Here is a 16,959-nt window from a genome sequence, read left to right as displayed (position 1 = left end):
ATGGGAGAAGTTCCCGTTTTTGAAAATGCCACAAAATAATGTCTGGCTTTAATCGTTTCATCTGGCTTGTTCGCCCGTGTGTGTTTTTATATGCAAGAGGTTTTTTGCTTCACAGCGAAATGTGGTGGGTTTCAAGCAAAACAGAAAGCGTGTGCCTTGTTCTGTTTCCTGAAGTTGGTGTTTCTAATAAACCTGCTGGTGTCGGTGCCTCGGAGAGCATGGAGATTTGCCTCGCTCTGCTCACAAATAAAAACATTTAAATAAAGGTTTTAACAACCTCACACATACTGCAGTACAGTGATGTCAAAAGCCCCTGTACCGTGTATTGCATCTGATAAACTACATACTGTAGCAAGGTTGCCTCTTTTTAATTTATATTTGAATAAAGTTTTAAACGATTTAAGGATTGTCTTTGTTATTCAAGAATGACTTTATTTATATTACTTTGTAATAAATAAGAGTTATCTTGAGCAGAGATTTAGATGTGCCTCTTAATCCAGTGGCAGTTTAAAACTGACACTGCAAAAGTGTCCAACATAAGCAATTTATAGTTCAAAGTACAAATAAGAAGTAAAAGTGAAGGTAAGATGCACAACCTGTTTCCTGGCATTGTTAATCTTAAAAGTAGTACAGTATCTAAATAAATGGTTAAACCACAGATTTAAAATCTAAACAAAAACAGATTCTTGGACTTGTTAAGGTGGCATCCAGTAGAAAGAGATCCTCAGAATGTCTGGACTTCCTGTTGAGTCACTTCTAGAAGGATCTGCAGCTGCCAGCTGACGTAGTCTGAGAATATGGAAGAGAATCAGAGTTATGGAGGAGTTGAGAAGGCTTTTCAATCTGGACAAAGTTCTAAGAAGTTTGCACATTTTGGGCACGACTTACCAAAGATGCGTCTCAATCTACGTGGTAAGCGATAGCGGTAGATGGTCACATAGTAAACTGGGATCCCGCTCAGTGTGAGAGCGCAGCTTTTCCCGGTGTTCCAGGGGTCCGAGAACAGAGACAGACCCACGATGAAGAAGCAAACCACCGTGAAGGTGACCGCGATGACCAGGGGCACCTTGTCATCGAGAAGAGCAGATAAAACGCAGCGTGGTCCGTTTATTTTCCAGCGTAACCGAGAATGCCATACAGTTTGACACACTGACCTTGAACGGTCGTATGTGGTTGGGGAAGCGATACCGGTGGAGGATCATCCCCAAGGTGGCCAAGGCGATGAAGAACCAGCGGGAAAAGGAGACAAAGTTGATGAGCTGGTAGATCTCTCCAGTGAGTAACATCACCACCATCAACGGGTACTGGAGGCAGACAACACAGATATAATGACATATCCATACTCAGTATGTTGCAAATAGGGAGTGGAGAGTAAAGCATATTTATACAATTCATAATTTATCATGTTGTATGTGGGTACCACTAGGAATGATAATTAAGAGTGGGTTCCCATATAGAAAACTGTCCTAAAGGAATGGTAATTTAATACAAATGCAATCAATATAAGTTACCACCGAAAGGGGTCTCTTTTATAACAAAAAAAGAAAAAGTTGTAAACTGTACTGTTTAAATCGGACAGTTTTTGACAATGTTTGTTTGACCAAAAAAAATCTGGAAAAGCAAACTCTATCTGCTGGTGAAGACAAGGAGATGCAGTTGAAAGGCCTGAAAATGTTTAGTCAGTGGACATTGAGTTAAAGGAGACATGCTCATTTTCAGATTCATAAATGTATTTTGGGGTTTCTAGTAGAACATGTTTACATGCTTTACACATTACTTCCCAAAAGAAAAAAACTTCCAGAATGTATTTCCTCTTTTTAATTATGCATATAATTACTTTGTTTTCTACTATAAAATAGCACTATGTGGTAACAGTATCTCTTCAAAGTTTGACTTTGATTAAGTGAAGTTAAATATTTTTAGTAATTAATTTAGTGCAGATTTCGTGAACCGTAGGTTTAGGTCCGCTGAAAGCAAAAATGCCCTAACTTTCTTCCTGGACCTTGGACGCCTCTGGTTCCACAACAGAGGGGCTCTGCTCAAGCAGATGCACCAAAACATACCAAGCAAGTATTGTTTCTTCCATAAGTAAGTCATATTTCAGTTTAAGGCTTTGTCTGACAGAGGTTTGGGCGCAATTGGCGGATTCCGTGGGTCGAAAGCTTTCCAGAAAGGTGCACCAATCATGTGTGGCATCAATCTAGGGATATAAACAATTATATTTTCATAACTTGGGGAGCTCTATGGAGTCACTTTCGAATCCTTCGGGTCATATTTATGGTTTATGTTAATATTTATGGTTGAATTGTGTTATAAATGTAAAATTGACTTATATGCTCTTGTAAAACAAGGCTCTACAGTTTTTTTATGAGTACGAGGACTTTGAGAGTGAAGAAGAATTACGCCCCCATTTTGGGGGTCGCTGGGGTTCATTCAAATCAAATATTGCTCGCTAGCTTTGCCGGTTTCATCGTTTGGAAAGTATTTTACCAGGAATAGCACAGCAGGCAAAGGCGTGAGTCTGCGGATGTGAATCATGGAAAAGATTGGGGGCCAGTGGCCCTCCCTGGCTCCCACAAACAGCATTCTGCAACACAAACAGTAAGACTTCCTCTCTTGGCCGATTTAAAGCACACATTGTCAGTGTCAGACCATAATAACAGATCACCTGGGTGATCCAAAGATGCCACCGTTAAGCGCTCCGAGGCAGGACAGTGCCACAAGCACGGGAATCGCGGAGGCCAATCCGTGGAGAGCGCGGTTCGCAAACGTCTGCGGGGTCAGAGGAAGAGAACGGCATTCAAACACACGGCGCATGCTCCTTGCGATCTTCTTTTTTTAAACGCATGCGTGCTGTACAGTGCAGCACTGACCACGGCTACGGCCTCAGACAGCAGCAGCTCGGCGGGAGTCATCATGGTGAAGTAGGCCACATTGACGAGCACGTAGCAGACGGTCACTATCACCATGGAACAGATGATCGCCAGCGGGATGTTTCTGTCGAGACAGGACACACACGGTGAGATGTGATAGTATTTCTCAAGGCAACAAGGCTTTTAAAAATAGATCTGAGTGGAGATGTACAATACCTATTTGGGTTTTTGACCTCTTCTGTGATATAGTTTAGATAAAACCTAAAAGGAAAAAGAAGCACACAAGCATTTTTGTAATATTACTGGTTGATGTGCTGTCACAGACAGTGAAAAGGTTCCATGTGTAGTAAAATAAGACAATGAATGGTCGCTTTACCATCCACCGTAGGCATATAGGCCATTATAAAAGGCCAGTGGCAACTTATCCAACGTCATTGAGTCGACCTCAAAACCATTCTGGAAACTCTCTGTTTTTCCTGGAAAGGCAAGGCAAATGTATTTGTATAGCACAATTCAACAACAAGGTGATTCTAAGTCCTTCACATAAAACCATTAAAAGCATCAAAACATAATGCAAAAGAAACAATTAAAAACAATTAAGAACATTCATTAAAAAGTCAAAAAGCTCAAATAAATTGAATAAAAGTTGCTGTGCAGTTTAAGAATAAAATGCAGTAGTGAGATGCAGCAATTGATTAATAATTATTGATGGTTATAGTCCCCTGGTGATATAGTTGTAGATTTCTGTGTCGCCTGCATAATTACGATAACACACTTGTTTTTCATAATCTGAGCCAGTGGAAGCATGTAGATGTTGAACAGAAGAGGCCCCAGTATTGAGCCTTGGGGAACACCACATGTCATCCTAGTCAGCTCTGATGTGTAATTAGCTACCGACACAAAGTATTGTCGGCCCTTCAAGTAGGATTCAAACCAGTTAAGTGCTGCGCCAGAGAGTCCTACCCAGACTTTCAGTCTGTATAGTAGTATCAGTATGTCACGATCGACCGTGTCGAATGCAGCACTGAGATCCAATAATACTAAGACTGAAGTTCTGCCACTGTCTGTGTTTAAGTCAATGTCGTTGAAAACCTTAACAAGAGCAGTTTCAGTACTGTGGTGCTGACGAAAGCCGGACTGGAAGACATCAAAACAGTTATTTTTGGCCAAGAATTTGTTCAGCTGTTGAAAAAGCACTTTTTCCATTATTTAACTTAAAAATGGGAGGTTTGATATTGGCCTATAATTTTTCATTATTTTAGGGACTAAACTAGCCTTCTTTAGGAGTGGTTTAATAACTGCTGTTTTTAGGGCTTGTGGGAAGACACCTGAGAGAAGGGATGTGTTTACAATTTGTACAAGATCAGTAGTCATCCAGTGTGGAATATTTTTGAAAAAGTGTGTTGGTAGAAACAGCAGGAGGATTTCAGATGTTGTATAATGTCTTCTAGGCTTCTTTGGTTAATTGAATGAAATTGTGTCATGATATTTGAATGGATGTTTAATTACAGCTTACTTTTGTCAGCAAAAAAGGAGGCCAATTGATTGCATGCTCAGGAAAGAAGAAGAAGATGCAGAGGGAGAGTAACCAAGCAGCTTCATCAAGTGATGATCATTTGACAAGACCAGACAGATGGAAAAACATCTGCATCCTCGGGATAAACAGTGACATCCTCCCACCTTTGGCCAGCGCGATGACTCCGGGGACGATGATGAGGACCAGAGCGAACATCTTCACGAAGGTCAAAGTGACCTGAGTGCGGGAGGCCAAGGTCACACTCCAGCAGTTGATCGCCACGACGCACGCTGCAGAGACGCAAAGACAAACAACTGTTTCTCAATCTGTATCTGGCACTACGTGGCCTCCTAGGGTAGCATGATGGCATTGTGGATAGGAGGTATAAAACCACTCACTCAATCCCAGGAGGCTGACCAGTGTAATTAGCTCTGTGGGAGCAGCACACGGCGCAAAGAACGGCTCCACCACATAGCGGCCAAACGCCAGGGCCGTGGTGGACGCCACAGCTGGCCTGGACATGGAGAACATGCTCGTTACGTGGTGTCAATTTCACTTCCGGTCAAGACAAACGGGGCTGAACTAATCCAAACCAACCTGATGAATAGGAACTCACTCCAGAGACGTAAAAAGGCTGGCAGTGGCCCCAGTGTCTCCAGCAGATAAGTGTAGTGGCCCCCTGACTTTGTGAAACTGGTGCCCAGTTCAGCATAGCACAGGGCCCCTAATGGGGCAGAGGCAGACCAGGGGAAAACACATTTGATGTCATTTAAGTTTTGCAAGTCGTCTCTCAGTGTCTGTGTTGGAATTTCCAACATTGTATAATGACATGCAATGCAGTTTGTTTTGATTACATATTTTGCTTATGCAAAAGCACCAACAATCAGGTCCAATACATACACAATACCCCTGCAATGCTACTGATATTTCTATCAGCATCACCTGAGGTTTGTGTTTGCTGCTGATTAGCAAATGTTAGGATGCCAACACGCTACACTGACATGGTAAAAATGGTAAAGATTTTATAGCATGCTTATCATTTAGCACAAAGTACAGCCTCGCAGTGTGGATGTAGACTCTTGTCTTTTTGTGTGAATAACTTAAACGGATGGATAAATAAAACACATTCACTGATTAATTATGCTTTGACACGAAAACAATAATGAAAAGAAATATACACTTTCACGATGCTACCTGTCGAAATGAGTGAGGAGTCCTTACTTTAAATCCAAGCCAGTTGTTTATTTCGTAAACTTGTAGAAACCATATGAACTTGAATACAACCGAGTATAAAAGGCTAACATTTTAACTTGACGGGAGGTGCGCGCGCTGAACCCGAACCCCACTGCGCATGTGCGCTTCCCCGAGTACGATGTCCCGTAGCGTGCATACAGAGCGCGAACATAATCATTCACCAGAATGATCTACACTACCCACATTAAAAAAAAGAAGTGAAATAACCACAAAACCCCTCAATTAATAATCGTAGTTCATTATTTATATCAAATTTAAATGACTAAAAAACAAAGTGAAAAAAGTAAATATTTAAATAGTTTTCACTATAATTTCGTCTCAGGTTTTCCTAAAATAAATAAAAAGTGAATAAAGATCAAATTAACTTCTGGTAACCCGTAGAAATGGGGTTTTGTTTCTCACAGACGGCATCAGGCCTCTGTCTTACCGAACAGCGAGAGGACCCCGCACAGCGCCCACACCAGCAGGGAGAGCCCCACGCTGCCGCTGTTCACCAGGACTCCCTTGGGTGCGATGAAGATCCCACTGCCCACCACTGTGCCGATGATGAAGCACATGGCAGGCAGCAGGCCGATCTCCCTCCGAAGTTGCACCACCTCATCTTCCGTCTTCTCCTTCTTGTCGTCCCCTTTCCTCATCTGTGTCCCGTCCATTGTGTCTGAATCTGTTACACTTCTCCCTTTGTGTCTTTTTCTCAAAGCAGCAATCAGCAGTCCTCTCCTGGGCCTCCTGTTAACCCTTCTGGACACACATTTGCAGCAGTTAAAGGACGTGCATGAGATTGCACAACACTGGCCTCAACAACATGGCCCCCCTCTCTCCCGAACTTATCCTACATGTTTTTCTCCTCCCCTCGGCCCTCTTACCCCACCATACGGTCTGAGCAGGGAACAAAGCAAGCTCTCTTCCAAACATGTTCCTGCGTTGCACTCTGGGTTTGTGCTTGTGTGTGTGTGTGTGTGTGTGTGGGTGTGTGTCAGTGGTGGGCCGTCAGGGCCAGCGAAGCCTTCTCTGCTGGCCTAAACAGAATCACAAAGTTATAGCTATTTTATAATTTAATTGTTTTTCACAAATACACTACATGTATTATAATATTTTTTTCCCTATTAGCTTATTTTCTCATTGCACAGCTCCTGTCTTCCTCTGTTGCTCTGCTTCCAGCCTGCAGCGCTGCTTTCAGTGCAGTTGGTTCGAAGGATAGTTTCATCCAATCAGATTTTTTCTTCTTAAAGTACACGAGGAGTGGACGTTGTTGTTGATTGTCATAGACTTCAACAAATCAGATCTTTAGTTTGACAAGCTGGGTGTATTCTTTGACGTGCAAGCGCTCGCGAAATAGCGTGGACGTATAATTGATCAGTGGCCCAGCGTGACCATTAACATGCGCTGTGATTGGTCAGTGGGCCAGCGTGACTTCTGTCAACGAAAGAAGCTACTAGAAACTTCTAGCTTCTACATAGAAGCTAGAAGCTACCTAGAAGCTCAGGCTGAAGCCTGAGAAACGGACTTGCTGGTGGATTTACTGATGACGCCTTTCGCACGGAGGGTTACGGAGGGTGAACTGCTGTTTGTGTATGTTTTTATATCTGCAGTCGTATTTAATCATAAACAAGCCACAGGAGCTGGCTGCTGCGCCTAACACTGACAACACTTTTTATATTTGTGTTGAATTTTCCATGTTGTTTACTAGAATTCAAATAGTGTGCAGGGCAGCAGCTGCTCCTAGTGCCGTGGCGCCTCTCACCTCGCCAAGGTGCCAGCAGCTGCGCCGGAGATGTCTTGTGTGTGCAGTGATTTAGTGCCGCAGTTTTGTTGGATTGTTTTGTTGTAACTAAATGTGACTGGTTGTTGATTTGGACAACATGCATTGTCCGTTAATGACGCAGCATACCGTCATGCACGTACGGTGCTTTTTATTATGATTGTGGCTCGTGAGTGTGCAGTGTTTTAGTGCCGCAGTTTTGGATTGTTTTGTTTTGTCATGATATAACTAAATGTGACTGGTTCTTGTTGATGTGTGGACTACATGGCACTGAAGGCCTAGATAGAAAATGCACGGCCTGCCACTGGTGTGTGTGCAGCTTGACAGAGGCCTTTCGGGCCTTTGGGGGGGAAAGTGACAGAGTGATGTAGGGGCAGCTGCACAGACTGCAGGGGGCCCGCTTTCAATAACAACACCCATTTTCATCTTGTCCCATCTGAAGCTCTGTTCCACAACATGTATGGGTTTGAATTCCTTTATTTTAGTGACGCTTTCTCCCAACTTTCACTTACACGTGGCTTTGGATAAACCTGAAATATTTGTGCAAGATCAAACAGCTCAGCAGAGAGAATCCCCAAGGCTCGTTTGCAGCAGTGGGATTGTCTCTGTGCATCACACATGATTCCAGAATCATTTTATTGGTCTTACAGAACTTTATAATAAATAAGAGTTATCTTGAGCAGAGATTTAGATGTGCCTCTTATGTCCAACATAAGCAATGTATAGTCCAATGCACGAATAAGAAGTAAAAGTGAAGTAGTAGTACAATTCTACAAGAGAAGTCAGATGCACAACCTGTTTCCAGCATTGTTAATCGTAAAAGTAGTACAGTATCTAAATAAGTGGTTAAACCACAGATTTAAAATCTAAACAAAAACAGATTCTTGGACTTGTTAAGGTGGCATCCAGTAGAAAGAGATCCTCAGAATGTCTGGACTTCCTGTTGAGCCACTTCTAGAAGGATCTGCAGCTGCTTGCTGACGTAGTCTGAGAATATGGAAGAGAATCAGAGTTATAAAGGGGTTGAGAAGGCTTTTCGCTCTGGGCAAAGTTCTAAGAAGTTTGCACATTTTGGGCACGACTTACCAAAGATGCGTCTCAATCTACGTGGAAAGCGATAGCGGTAGATGGTCACATAGTAAACTGGGATCCCGCTCAGTGTGAGAGCGCAGCTTTTCCCGGTGTTCCAGGGGTCCGAGAACAGAGACAGACCCACGATGAAGAAGCAAACCACCGTGAAGGTGACCGCGATGACCAGGGGCACCTTGTCATCGAGAAGAGCAGATAAAACGCAGCGTGGTCCGTTTATTTTCCAGCGTAACCGAGAATGCCATACAGTTTGACACACTGACCTTGAAAGGTCGTATGTGGTTGGGGAAGCGATACCGGTGGAGGAGCATCCCCAAGGTGGCCAAGGCGATGAAGAACCAGCGGGAAAAGGAGACAAAGTTGATGAGCTGGTAGATCTCTCCAGTGAGTAACATCACCACCATCAACGGGTACTGGAGGCAGACAACACAGATATAATGACATACTCCATAGTCTGTTGCATATAGTGATGTAGTGGAGTAGCATAGTTATGGTATGGTATAAACATAGTATGTTACTAGGAATAGCACAGCAGGCAAAGGCGTGCGTCTGCGGATGTGAATCATGGAAAAGATTGGGGGCCAGTGGCCCTCCCTGGCTCCCACGAACAGCATCCTGCAACACAAACAGTAAGACTTCCACTCTTGGCCGATTTAAAGCACACGCTAGAGTATAAGACCATAATAACAGATCACCTGGGTGATCCAAAGATGCCACCGTTAAGCGCTCCGAGACAGGACAGCGCCACGAGCACGGGAATCGCGGAGGCCAATCCGTGGAGAGCGCGGTTCGCAAACGTCTGCGGGGTCAGAGGAAGAGAATGGCATTCAAACACACGGCGCATGCTCCTTGCGATCTTCTTTTTTTAAACGCATGCGTGCTGTACAGTGCAGCACTGACCACGGCTACGGCCTCAGACAGCAGCAGCTCGGCGGGAGTCATCATGGTGAAGTAGGCCACATTGACGAGCACGTAGCAGACGGTCACTATCACCATGGAACAGATGATCGCCAGCGGGATGTTTCTGTTAAGATAGGACAGATGTGAGAGATGTGATTGTACAACAGCAAGGCTTTTAAAAATAGATTTGAGTGGAGGTGTACAATACCTATTTGGGTTTTTGACCTCTTCTGTGATATAGTTCAGATAAAACCTAAAAGAAGAAAAAAAGCAAACAAGCATTTTTGGTAGCACTTTATAATAACTACTACTAGTTACTCGTTAGTTAAGTATTAGTGAAGTATGTTCTGTGACCCCATGTAAAGTGAGGACTATCCATGCTTTACAATGCATTCATAAGCAGTGCCTCAATGCTATAACACAAGTCTGAGTTATCTTCTTAACACAAAAGGGAAATGGACACAACAAAAAGTGATAAAGAACATTCATATTGTGGCGACCCTGGGTCAGGAAAGCTACGAGACGTAGATGGCTTATAGGGTGTTTATTCAGGGAACATAGAACAGGCTACTGTTGGCCGTAGCCTACGCCAAAACAACAGCAAAACCCCGTGAAAGCCTCTCAACCAGCTACACGTCTGCTCCGGGTCATAGACTCTGCTCCGAACGGCTCGTAACACAACACCACACAACAACACCCTCGCTCTCCAATCACAGACACGCTTCATAGCTACCAGCTCATGAGACGTTCACTTACATCCTGAACATAACATTTACAACACAACATTTCCCTCAGTCCGTTACAATATGATGGTGATGGGGCCGATGCTCGTTAGCACGGCTCTCAAGTGTCACGCATCTCGGTCTTAAGTCACGGCCTCCCGCCACACATCGTATTTCTCACGCTGAAAAAAAACTCTAGGCTATTTAATGTGCCGCAGCGCACAAACATGACCTGGTCGCGCTGCCCTCACCATGGAGGAATCAAGCACGTCTCCCCCGAATCCCCTGGAGTTCTGCCGGCCGCGAGGTGCCACTCATCAGCCAATCAATAAAAAGAATTGGGCTACACGAATAGCCAATCAGAAAAACGTATCTGTTGTATCTGGGTGAAATGTAATCCAGCTAATAATAATATGGGGGCGAGGGGGGCTGGTCTGTGGGCATACGGCATGGGCGGAGGCCCTGCTTATAAATGTGTTGTAAAGCATAGATAGTCCTCACTTTAGATGAGGTCACAGAACATACTTAACTAATACTTAACTAACGAGTAGTAACTACCTGAATTAATCATGAATTGCAGTATTAAACACGTTTATAACGTACATATCTAAGTCATTATATGTATAAATAAATGCATTAATAAAGTACATTTAAATATTTTTTTTAGAATTTACTACCACATCTATAAGTCCTTAATACTTCATTTACAAATGGGGAATCCATCATTTATAAAGTATGAAAACCCAATCATAAAACGCATAATAGTCAAGCTTTTTAATCAAGAATGAAACATCCATAACTGTGTTTGTGAATTGCATATTAATTAGTTTTTAAAGAGTGTTCATGTTGGAACAATGCTTTATAAATGATGAATTAAGTGTTTATTCATGCTTTACTAATGCTAAATACTGTGTAGTTATTATAAAGTGCTACCTGATTTCTTTTTATATTACTGGTTGTTGTGATGTCATAGGCAGTGAAAAGGTTCCATGCGTAGTAAAATAAGACAATGTTTTGAATGCAAGCCAATGAATGGTCGCTTTACCATCCACCGTAGGCATATAGGCCATTATAGAAGGCCAGTGGCAACTTATCCAACGTTACTGAGTCGACCTCAAAACCATTCTGGAAGCTCTCTGTTTTTCCTGTAAAGAAGAAGAAGATGCAGAGGGAGAGTAACCGAGCAGCTTCATCAAGTGATGATCATTTGACAAGACCAGACAGCTGGAAGCACATCTGCATCCTCGGGATAAACAGTGACATCCTCCCACCTTTGGCCAGCGCGATGACTCCGGGGACGATGATGAGGACCAGAGCGAACATCTTCACGAAGGTCAAGGTGACCTGAGTGCGGGAGGCCAAGGTCACACTCCAGCAGTTGATCGCCACGACGCACGCTGCAGAGACGCAAAGACAAACAACTGTTTCTCAATCTGTATCTGGCACTACGTGGCCTCCTAGGGTAGCATGATGGCATTGTGGATAGGAGGTATAAAACCACTCACTCAATCCCAGGATGCTGACCAGTTTGATGAGCTCTGTGGGAGCAGCACACGGCGCAAAGAACGGCTCCACCACATAGCGGCCAAACGCCAGGGACACGTAGGACGCCACAGCTGGCCTGGACATGGAGAACATGCTCGTTAGAGAGGGATTTCACTTCCGTTCAAGACAAACGAGGCTGAACTAATCCAAACCAACCTGATGAATAGGAACTCACTCCAGAGTCGTAAAAAGGCTGGCAGTGGCCCCAGCGTCTCCAGCAGATAAGTGTAGTGGCCCCCTGACTTTGTGAAACTGGTGCCCAGTTCAGCATAGCACAGGGCCCCTAATGGGGCACAGGCAGACCAGGGGAAAACACATTTGATGTCATTTAAGTTTTGCAAGTCGTCTCTCAGTGTCTGTGTTGGAATTTCCAACATTGTATAATGACATGCAATGCAGTTTGGTTTGATTACATATTCTGCCCATGATGATGCTCTTTGGATTTTGTCAGGCTGTCATTTGCTCAGTGCCATAAAATTAGGTAAAAACATGGATTGCCTTTCCTTTTTTTTCAACCCCAGGTTTATCATCCAGTACCAACAATCAGGTCCAATGTGTTACACAATACGCCTGAAAAACTACTGACATTTCTATCAGCATCACCTGAGATTTGTGTTTATTGCTAATTAGCAAATTTTAGGATGCCAACACGCTACACTGACATGTACAAATGGTAAAGATTGTATAGCATGCTGATGTTATCATTCATCACAAAGTACAGCCTCACAGAGCCGAATAACTTGCTGCAAAACGGACGGATAATTCATGATTAATTCAGGTAGTTACTACTCATTAGTTAAGTATGTTCTGTGACCTAATCTAAAGTGAAGACTATCTCTCTTTTATAACGCATTTATAAGCAGTGCCTCAAAGCTACCACAAATCTCAGTTATCTTCTCAACAGAAAAGGGAAATAGACACAACACAAAGTGATAAAGAACTTTCATATGATGATGATGGGGCGAGTGTTCCATAGTTTGTTGGAACATATATATTCATGCCTGAATTAATCATGACATGCTTTGTAAAGAAGATATAGTCCTCACTTTAGATGAGGTCACAGAACATACTTAACTAATACTTAACTAGTAGTAGTAACTACCTGAATTAATCATGAATCACTAAGTGAATAAAGGTAAAATTCACTTCAATGGGGTTTTGTTTCTCACAGACGGCATCAGGCCTCTGTCTTACCGAACAGCGAGAGGACCCCGCACAGCGCCCACACCAGCAGGGAGAGCCCCACGCTGCCGCTGTTCACCAGGACTCCCTTGGGTGCGATGAAGATCCCACTGCCCACCACTGTGCCGATGATGAAGCACATGGCAGGCAGCAGGCCGATCTCCCTCCGAAGTTGCACCACCTCATCTTCCGTCTTCTCCTTCTTCTCGTCCCCTTTCCTCATCTGTGTCGCGTCCATAGTGTCTGAGTCCGTTGAGGCTCTTTTTCTCTCTCAAAGCAGCAATCAGTAGTCCTCTCCTGGGCCTCCTGTTAACCCTTCTGGTCGCACATTTGCAGCAGTGAAAGGGGGTGCATGAGGCTGCACAACACTGGCTTCAACAACGTGGCCCCCTCTCCCCCGAACTTATCCTGCATGCTTTTCTCCTCCCCTCGCCCCTCTTACCCCATCATCCAGTCTGAGCAGGGAACAAAGCAAGCTCTCTTCCAAACTTCAGCAAGTAATTAATGCAGTTTCAAGACTCGACACGTTCCTGCGTTGCACTCTGGGTTTGTGCTCTTGTGTGTGTGTGCAGCTTGACAGAGGCCTTTCTGGCCTTTGGGGAGAAAAGGGACAGAGTGATGTAGGGGCAGCTGCACAGGCTGCAGGGGGCCCGCTTTCAATAACAACCATTTTCACCTTGTCCCGTCCGAAGCTCTGTTCCACAACATGTAAGGGGTTTGAATTACTTTATTTCAGTGACGCTTTCTTCCCAACTTTCACACACTCGTGGCGTCGGATAAACTTGAAATATTTGTTGCAATATTTGTGCAAGATCAAACAGCTCAGCAAAGAGAATCCCTGGGGCTTTTTTTTTGTTGCTCATTTCCACTCGACTGGTATGTCAGTTTCACTTCATCAGCGCCACAGCTCTGCTTGTTAAAATTCCCCCACACTCACTACCAATGGGTTCCTTTGGAGAGTCATGATGTGTGACCGATTTCATCTGCAGTCAGATTGATGCATTCAGAGCCAAAAGCAGATATCGAAGATAATGCAGGATTATGGGATTTTATGGTACACATATGTCCAGGATTCAGCACAACAGGATCATATGTCTTTGTTTCGTTGAGAGGTTTGGAAGCCAAAATGGGGAATGTTTGATTCAAAATGTATTGCAAAATGACAAAGTTACAAACCAACGTAACAGCTGTGTGCAAAGACACAAAACATATGTTAGCATACACTCATAGAGCCAACACTAACACTAATTTACTGAAACATACAGACAGTTAGTGCAAATTCTGCCGAATCTCGAAAAGTCGCCTTCAAAATAAAAGCCTCATATCGCAAAAAAGAAATAAGACATATTAAGTTTAAGGCAGGTGAAATATATGCAACAAATTCAAACAAATTGATTGTCCAACAGGAAGAGCTATTTAATTTTTAGGGCCCAAACACAAATTTGGTTATTTAAAATAAACATTCAAGTTAAACTGGACCTTAAACGTTTCCTATATCAGTCATACGATGATATACCATAGACATTGGACACACATTACATGTTCATGTGTATAAATGTCATTCAGTCATGCAATCCAGGACATGCACACCAACACACAGCCATGACTGACAGTTGCCTCTTTTTAAGATCCTGCATATTCTACAAGTGAAGATGCATGAGATGAATAGTGATATAGCATTCGTATGTTAGCGCTGTAGCAACACAAATTTGACACTTGACAAAGGTTTTGGGAATAAAAAAGGACTCAAACAAACAGAAAACCGACTCAATACAATTTGAATTTCATAATCCTCAGTTTCTGCAAGGCCCATTGTATGGTATGCACTGACTACATTACACTGTGCAGATGTTGACTACTGATGTTTCTCTCCTTTTGACCAGCAGAGGGAACTAAACTAGTTGACTTCCCAATTTAGGCAAAGCTGGGTGCACTCTGTTTTCCCTCCAGAAGATGGCGACCTCATCTCACACTAGATATCAATTATCTGTCACAGTGTTACTTATATATCTATATATCCCAGGCCCTGGGACATCCTGGGCATCACACTGTGAAATCCCATGGCAGGTCTGACTTCGGCCCCTCTCTCAGCGGGTAACCCCGCCCCGAGCTCTCACACCGGCCCCAGGAGATGTGGGCCCGACTCCCCGGCTGTTTTCCTCCTGACCTCCCAGGATCCCTGCTCCACTCAAGTGGAGGCCAAACCAGCCTCAACCGCTCAGTGTAGACCGCTTCTCCCACAGGCCCATCACAGAGATCAGAGGGAATATGCTCTGACATTTCCCATGAGCCCTTCACGGGACAGCCTGCGAGGTTTTTTCATTTTCTTTTAATAAATCACCAGCTGGAACATTTTTAATGTTCATTTAATGGGGTTTGCCTCAGTAGATAGCCAGAAGGGGAAAATGTATGAGAACGATCATGTTATTCTTAGAAATAATTCCAATTAGATGTAAACAATGGCTGAAATTAGAACGTACGGCCTTCTGATCAAATTTATATCTTTCGTGATCTTGATTCGAAAATATGTTTGAACCCTTGCTGATGTTGGGAATCTAGTACAAAATAAAACGTTATCATTCACTCTCTCTCCTTATGGATCCTCCCTGTCAAGGTAAACACGAAGAGAAAGCTGTTCTCTATACTGTCCTCATGGAGGCGTTGCCCTTGGCCACCAGCTGAGGTCTTTGCATGCATGAACCAAGTCTTCAATCCTCCAATGACAAGCCCTATTATCACATACGTATAATGTGTGTGTATATGCAGCTGTCCTGGGAATTAATTAATCCTCACATAGATTTACACACACACACACACACACACACACCACTACCAGGTTTGGAAGTATTTAGCCTACTCTCGTTGTGCTATTGTAACAAAGTCGCAAAGCCTCATTCATGTTGGAAGTGTTTGAAAACTTTGAGGATCGCAGTTAGAGTATATTTCTTTGCTCAAGTAAATGCATTACGCTTCTGTATTTGGCGGCTGCTTTGGAGTTTATAGTTTATATTATGTATACATGTCTGTGTTGGCTGCTTTGGTGACGTTTTATTCTGCTATAATAAAAAGTGTCAAGTTCTTTCATTTATGTGGCGATTTAATGGGAGTTTCATGATTCTTCAACTTGACTTTGTGGGTTTTAGTTGTGGTTGTGTTTCTAAAAGGACGCAGGTATCCTCCTCAAAATGAGGTATTAAAGCAGGACTCGCCTTTTAGGCCTGTGTCATGTCACAAACTTACCCTTTATCAAAGCGGTGCTTCCCCACCCCGCCCATGTCATATAGCTGGCATTCATAAATCAAAATCCAATGATAGAAATACTTCAACACATCGATGCAATATTTGAAATGGCACTTAAGAGGTTGCTTTTAGCATCCAGGTCATGCCCGACAGCCTATCTGTTATTGCTCTGACTCCGGCACACGGCACATGTCACTCGTCAAATACACACACACACACATGTACACCTCACCTGACAGAGTGTTTCAATTATGAATATTGTGGGATGAGGAGAAGAGGATCATTACATTATTATGAGATGACATACATGACATGACGCATGTAGTGCCCTGCAGGGAACTGGAGTGTGCTGTTCAACTAGGCAGCTTGCAGGGCATTCTGAGTGCACATCTCCGCCTGGTGATCACTGCTGTAATGTGTGATTGGATGAATACAACCCACAATTACCAGTCCGCACGCCTATCTTATTGGTCAATCGCATGTGTCATGCAACAGGTGTGCTCTTATTATAATCCATGCAGCTGTCTGCAAATTTTTTTTGACAAAAGCTTCATGTCGACTGCTTAGCTAAGCGATGTTGCAGCAAACTGCATCGGTGCATCACTAAATGATCCACCATGAAAAATGTGATTCACGTGCATTCAAGTCAGTGTTCATAAAAAATAAAGAATACGATTAATAATTCATCACCTCGTCTGGCTGGCATTGAACTGCCCTCATTTGTCGTGAATTTACTTTGCTGTCATGAACGAATGAATCTGTCATGAATAGAACCTCACGCTCTGATACGTCCTTCTTTGTTCTCTGAATATTCCTGCAAACCTAAACGCATCATATTCAATACTGTGTTGTCATCTAGGAGATCAACTATGTGTT

At 43.3% G+C, this 16,959-nt stretch overlaps 1 protein-coding gene across 1 annotated transcript; it reads right to left on the bottom strand.

Annotated features, from left to right (window-relative positions):
• Positions 1-650: 650 nt before the first annotated feature.
• On the bottom strand, positions 651-13,209 carry LOC306752365 (uncharacterized protein). Its single transcript, XM_079236116.1, has 24 exons — positions 12,856-13,209; positions 11,818-11,944; positions 11,622-11,737; positions 11,388-11,513; positions 11,162-11,261; positions 9,603-9,647; positions 9,395-9,518; positions 9,190-9,293; positions 9,013-9,109; positions 8,758-8,907; positions 8,492-8,669; positions 8,332-8,392; positions 6,071-6,384; positions 4,987-5,113; positions 4,788-4,903; positions 4,554-4,679; positions 3,250-3,349; positions 3,090-3,134; positions 2,874-2,997; positions 2,669-2,772; positions 2,491-2,587; positions 1,155-1,304; positions 889-1,066; positions 651-789 (listed from the first exon to the last, which is right to left on the bottom strand). Exons 1-24 carry the CDS (start codon positions 13,079-13,081, stop codon positions 725-727), a joined length of 3,000 nt encoding a protein of 999 aa, XP_079092242.1. The 5' UTR covers positions 13,082-13,209; the 3' UTR covers positions 651-724.
• Positions 13,210-16,959: the final 3,750 nt, after the last annotated feature.

The sequence above is a fragment of the Taurulus bubalis genome, assembly GCF_910589615.1.
Source record: "Taurulus bubalis genome assembly, chromosome: 20".
NCBI classification, from domain to species: domain Eukaryota; kingdom Metazoa; phylum Chordata; class Actinopteri; order Perciformes; family Cottidae; genus Taurulus; species Taurulus bubalis.
Note: the sequence above shows the minus strand (reverse complement) of the source record. Positions and strands in the feature narration are given on the sequence as shown.